The 6,339-nt window shown below is 45.1% G+C and overlaps 1 protein-coding gene and 1 long non-coding RNA gene across 2 annotated transcripts in view; one reads left to right on the forward strand and one right to left on the reverse strand.

Annotated features, from left to right (window-relative positions):
- Window positions 1-2,585: 2,585 nt before the first annotated feature.
- The window catches only part of MRPL16 (mitochondrial ribosomal protein L16), a 4,152-nt gene continuing 398 nt past the window's right edge, over window positions 2,586-6,339 (reverse strand). The window contains exons 2-4 of the mRNA XM_040639147.1: window positions 6,127-6,192; window positions 4,251-4,399; window positions 2,586-3,276 (exon numbers count right to left, since the gene is read on the reverse strand). Of these exons, the coding sequence (XP_040495081.1) occupies window positions 2,791-3,276; window positions 4,251-4,399; window positions 6,127-6,192 (701 nt within the window). The 3' untranslated portion in view covers window positions 2,586-2,790. The remainder of the gene's footprint in view (window positions 3,277-4,250; window positions 4,400-6,126; window positions 6,193-6,339) is intronic.
- Window positions 4,408-6,339, forward strand: part of LOC103666165 — a 39,544-nt gene continuing 37,612 nt past the window's right edge. The window contains exon 1 of the long non-coding RNA XR_569452.2: window positions 4,408-6,241. This is a non-coding gene — a long non-coding RNA (uncharacterized LOC103666165). The remainder of the gene's footprint in view (window positions 6,242-6,339) is intronic.

The raw sequence follows: 6,339 nt of genomic DNA on the forward strand, positions 1-6,339 counted from the left end.
ACCTGAAACTCTTATGTCCTTAGGGCATATGTTGTTGGTCGCTGGGTTCCTCAGATTTGAGTGGGATTAGGTGGTAGAATAGATAAAGGGTGGCGAGAACGAAGGAAAAAGGTTTCACAGGAAACTGGGTGGATAATGAGTTGGCAGTAGATGGGGAGGCAGGTGGCAGTCTGTTCCATCACCAGGGCGGGCAGCAGAATGCTCGGTTTAGAATGCCTTGTAGAAGGATGCTGATTTCCGGCAGCAAAATTTGGGCGGTGCTGTCTGGGAATGGCTAAAGGAGAAAGAATTAGTTCTTGCCCTGGAAGTACCCTGAACTGTTTAGTAGGAGAGAGCCAGCCAGTACACCCAGAGTAAATTAACTTCCTCCCTTTGAGGGTTAGGGCAAGTTCGTGCCGACTCGCTGAGCAGACCCCTTGCCCCTGCAGAGGAAGGACTTGGTGATCCCGGCTTGGAACATCCTGTGGTATAACCTGTGGTTTTCTTCCCCCTCCCTTACCTCCTGTAGTCCTCACCGACGGAGCCCCGGCCGGCATTTTTACTCGTCCTCCTTCTGTGGTGCCGTCCCTTCTCCACTGCAGACTCCTCAACCGCTACTCCTCTTTCCATTATGAGCCTGTGACACAGGGGTCCATCACCCACCTACTAAGAGTTATGTGAAGTAGACTTGTGACAGTGCGCAGCTGGGTGGGGGGCAGGGCTGCAGGACCGGTTTGCACAGCAACATGTAGCTGGTTAGGAAGATGGTGTCAGGGAGGGGCTGCGGGGTACAGAGCACGTGCTGGGCAGGCATTGGAGCGCACCCCGCTCAGCAGCATTTCGTTTTCTCTCTGATCAGCACCAGGCCCTTGTTAGGTCTGCTCTGCAGGTTCTTGTAGGTCTCATCTTTGAGCAGCCCTCCATCTGCTTCCTCCTGCAGGGTCTAATAGTCTGAAGTGAAGAGGGTCTAAGCATAGGCGCCATGCATGTCTTGCTCACAGCAGCGTCCCCAGTGCTTAGCACAGTGCCTGCCGCTTACAGATGGTCAATAGCAGTTGACTTAACTACCTGTAATTCAGCTCTGATTTCTGCTCACTGTTGAATCCATGGGTTTTACTCTGAAACCTTTTAATGTATCAGTGGTAAATGGGTTTGTTAGTGTCAGAGGCTGTGTGCAAATACCCGGGGAGGACCGGATTCACTTATGCAAAAATACGACAGGCCTCCCATTACTGTGACATAGAAAGTCCTTTTTTATGGGTGGTGACGGAGTTGACAGTCTCTCACTCTGCAAAGATTGGCTGGCCCCAGGATTGTGGGTAACTCAACGTGGACCCCAAACAAAAGAAACAGGTTTATACCATGACTGAACTCCTAACAATCATCAGCACCAGGCTTTATGAACCGTAACAGAGATGAGAGGTCAGGTCAGAAAGGTGACAGGAGGCTACCACTTGCATCATCTTTTACTTACATGGTTCGTGTTGCTACCTGACACTGATTTTGTTGGCCAGCAATTGCGTATAAGACGGTCCCAGACAATGGCCCCAATTCAAGGTTCAGATGTGTTCTAGTAGAATTTAGTAATTATGTTACAGGAGCTTCACTAAAAATACATTAAGAACCACCATGTACGACTTTGAGGACCATGTAACTGTAGATATATTTGTACTTCTGGAAAGTAGATTACTTTCTTTGCTGGACATCTTTTTAAGAAGGTGGGATTGAAAAAAAAAAGCTGACACTTCAAGTCATGTGCTGTTTTCTACCCACTTTCAAAAGCAAATGGTTTACTATTTCTATCCATTTGTATTTCTTTCAGTTTGGATAGGGGATAGAAAACTGCTGGCTAGCTCTGGAAGAGTTGAATCTTGTTAAAGACAGGAAGGCGGAACCAGGGGGATTTGAAACACGTGGGGCCTGTATTCCTCCAACAGTAACTAGTTGAGTGCCGTGCGGCCCACCCCACCGTACTAGAACCTGCAGGGACACGAAGGTAGAGCCAGACACTCGCCCTCCTCAGAGGATTTCAGACCTAGGAAAGGCCAGACAACTTCAACTTGTTTATCTGTTCCTTGCATTAAAAGGCAAGGATATGTGTTACCATATTGTCCAACATCCCCCTCTGCCTTCCAAGATTGAGAGATGGGTAGCTGCACATAAATAAATATCTGTTCAATGAATGTATGTACCGCTGTTTTTTTGCTTTTCCAAAAGCGCTTGTAACTAGGAAATACAGCAACTAGCCCCCGTACTATAACAGTACAGAATTCCCCACTGTCCAAAAGCAGAGCGTTCCTAAACTGAAATGATGTACAGTGAAGAATTACCATTAAGAGAAAATCTTCAGATTTCTTTCAGTTTGAGAAAAACAGGTACTAATGTAGCTCTTTGGTAAAAGTGAAGCGATGTGAAGCAAACTTTGACAGCAGGGAAACCTGTGCAGATATTAAATCCAACTTACACCAGAGGTGGGAGACGGAAGCATTTGTTTCAGCCCTGAAGACATTCATCTTATAGCTGGGGAGAAGTGGACCCCCTAACAGTCACTGAAGCCGCTTCATAATCATTTAAGGATTAGGAGTGACCAATGAGAAGCTACATCCTGAGGTGATACTCAAACTTTATTTGATGTAAATATGATGCACTTAAAAAATCAACAGATACTACACAATTTTTCAGAAATCACTTACTCACATACTGCTCCTTGGTTAGATATGAGAGGCACCTAAGACTGTAAGGATAGGCTGAGGGAAATAAAAACGTAGATTCTTTCTCCCGGTAGCCTTTGTACATCCGTCTCCATCCTCACTACACACGTTCAGGCATGTAGAACTTGCCCCAGTACCGCCCCTTCTGCGTCAAGTCATATGGGCTCAGGACTTTCCGGATCCCCAGCATGTTGGCAGTGGCTATGCGCTCAAAGGTCCAGGGGTTTTGGTTGTTCTGTTCCCGTTCCTCTTGATCTTTCCGCATCTTCTCTAGAGTCTCACGGCTCACGGCCTTTGCTGGGAAGGGCAGCTTGTGGGCAACCTGGTCGAGGAAACCTTGTACCTCTTTGAATTCACAACGCCCACCCACCTCTACTATGAGACGGCCAGCCTTCACGGGAGTCACGTAGTGATCAATGGCACCTTTGCCTCCCCCCATGCGGTGTCCCATACCCTTGCGGGTGATGGGCTTGAAAGGGGCTGGTACTCTCCATAAAGCAAACATGTTCTTGGGGTCCATAGAGCGGTTGATTGTCAGGCGCATCATTTCAAAATGGCCCCAATGGAGGTAACCGCCACCCAGTGCCTAAAAGTGGATGAACAATTAGAAATACGTAGGGACTTAGTTATCTTTCATATGCTCTTTTACAGTAACTGTAGCTTCAATGATATACATAAACATAAAAAGTTCTAATAAGTACCATGGGGAAAACTCTAGGGTACAGTAATAAATGAAAACAAGGTGGACCCATTTCAATGGATAACCAGGGAAGGCCTCTTCGAGGAGGTGATATTTATTTATTTATTTTTAAAAAGATTTTATTTATTTGTCAGAGAGCGCACAGCAAGGGGAGCAGCTGACTCTGCTGAGCAGAGACCCCAATGTGGGACTTGATCCCAGGACCCTGGGATCATGACCTGAGCTGAAGGAAGATGCATAACCAACTGAGCCACCCAGGCGTCCCGAGGAGGTGATATTTAAAGCTGAGACCAGAAGGATAGGAACTAGCCAAGGGGAACCACAACGGCTGAAGGCAGAGGAATGGCTTGGTGAGTCTGAGCAGAAGCAGAGTGGCTGGAGTAGAGTGAGGGACAGGGCATGGACATGAGGTTGTGAGAGGCCGTCAGAGGCTGCCTAGCAAGCTGTGGGAAGGACTGTAAAATATCACTCTGGTTGCCTGATGGGAAATCAATCCTAGTCCACACCCATTTGTGCAGCTACTGACATTAAGTCTCTATGGAAGCTACTCGATGAGGAAGGAAAGAGCTGTCCCACATCCCAAGTCATGGATAGTTTTATTTTCACCAGAGGCCTGAGAGGATTTTATAGTCTGATTACAGGGGCCAATTAGGTAGCCTTCCTTCTCCTGTTTTTGCATTATTTTCACTCGACATGAAGAAGATACACAACTCAAATGTTTACCGGGTAGTGAACAGCAGTTTAAAGAGCAAATGGTGGCAGTTCTAATAAAACTCGTGGAGGATGAGAACTCCAAGAGCATGAGATTCTGCTAATCCTTGGCTTCCATCCTGTAGCTGCTGGACACTGAACTCACTTACCAAGATTGCAAAACTGCCTTCTGTGAACTCGGTAGCTTCAGTAGAAGGTCCCCGGATGTCCCTCAAGTTCTTAGGTTCTCTTCTCACTTTTGGCACAAGTGGTACCCTTTCAACAAATCTAAGCTTGGGCTTTTCAGGAATGGAAACATCTAGAAGGAGCACCAACAACCAAGAATAAATAAAACCACACATCTCAAAGGATCCATGTTCTTCCTAGAAAGATTTATACCAATCAAGTGGAAGTCATAAAGTTACCACTGAAAAAATAATTTCAAAAGGATATTAGGTTTTTCCTGTGGGTGCTTTTTTATTGACACCGGAATCTTTTGGTTATGACAAGTATTAAGACGTTTCTGAACCTTTGAAGATAACAAAGTTTTAACGTTCAAATGAAATGCACTCTGCCTAACACTAGAAAAAAGACCATTTGGGAAGGTACAGAGATTAAGACTGTCACACATAACACTGGCTACTTTTTTTTTTTTCAATGTTTACTAAGTACATTGAGCTGAATGCTTTACGTGCAGTATCTCATTTAATCTTTAAAACAACTTTATAACCTTGGTAATTTTTTAAGGCTTCCCTTTTTAAAAATGTTGAACCTCTTAAAGTTTAACACACATGATCAAAGGGCCAAATAAAAAATGTAAAGCTCAGCAAATTATCACGAAGTGAAGGGATAAACACACCCACCTTAATGGTCACCTTGCTCAAGAAACAGAACATTAGGCAAGTACTATTTTAAATCTCCATTTTATAAAAGAGGAACCTGAGGCCTAGAGACATTTTATAATCTGGTCTAGGCCATCCAGTGAAAACAGCAAAGCCAGACAGTATGACTTTTTTTTTTTTTTTAAATACTACATAGCCTCTCTGGATGTTAATGGAGGTGGTGGAAAGAACACGACATTGTACATGAAAATATCTTCTGCTCTGCCACGTTCTTGTTAGGAAACCTACAACCTAGGGATCCTTTGATCTACGTCTTTTTTACTGCTGACACCTGTACATTTCCTACAAAGTGCAACAGCTTGCTGTGTTGGGGGTGGGGTTGAAATGCAGGCCAGACACGGTACATCTTTTTCATATCGGACATTATGACAAGTAAGTTGGGGAAAAAATTATTAACTTCTAAGTCATTTAAACATGTCTATGGTAAAACAGGCACAGCTTTATCATGGAGTCAAATATAAAACAGAAGCCTTCAAGGAAATACCAAATTATTAATGGGCTAACAAGGTCATAGCAACTGTCCCCTGCTCTCCTCCAGTTTCTACAAGAAGCTACAGAGAAATTTAGTGAGGCTTTCTCTCACCTCCAAGTCCATATGGACTTCCGGAGCATTCAGTAGTTTCACAATTTCGTGTAGAAAATAAAACCCTCAGAGCTCAAGGACACTTTCGTATTTTTGTGTTTGCTTGTTTTTGTTTCTTTTTTAAAGATTTCCAATAAAGACACAGTAAGTTATACTTAGAAAATTGTGGTTTATCGTAACGTTTATATTCAACGAATTAGTGCCCTTCGCCCATAGTTCTATGACCGCATACATGTAACATCCTTTAGAGAGAACATCGGAAGTTCAAATTCTATGGCAATATGCCTGGCTGGGGGTGGACCAGCGCCACACAGGCGGCCATAGGGGAGATACCCCATGACACAGTTGCTCCATGACAGCAGGGACTTTTGTGGGTCTCCTTGTTCTCTGCTATATCCCGCGGGTTTACAACACTTCTTGGCATATAGCACGCCCGCCATACATATTTACTGAGCGAGTGAATAGAGGAGAGGAAGCAGAAGAACCCGCCTACATCTCCGCCTACCCTCTTCCAGGTCCCATCAGAGAAAAGACAAACACGAAAGTGACACAAGCTCTCACCCTCAAAAGTCGGCACCGGGAGCAGCATCTTCAGGCCAGCACTGGCGGGCGGGGCGGCCCAAGAATCTACAAAGGCAAATCAAATTAAAATCCGAAAGCGACAGACCTGAGCCTGGTACGACCTTGACCAAAGTCAGTCCTGATGGAGGGCCTTGATGGTGGGCTGCGGGTTCCCCTAAATGGCCTCACAGGCCCAGTATTCCCCCCCCCCCC

The sequence above is a fragment of the Ursus maritimus genome, unplaced genomic scaffold, assembly GCF_017311325.1.
Source record: "Ursus maritimus isolate PB19 unplaced genomic scaffold, ASM1731132v1 scaffold_23, whole genome shotgun sequence".
In the NCBI taxonomy this organism is placed as follows: Eukaryota; Metazoa; Chordata; class Mammalia; order Carnivora; family Ursidae; genus Ursus; species Ursus maritimus.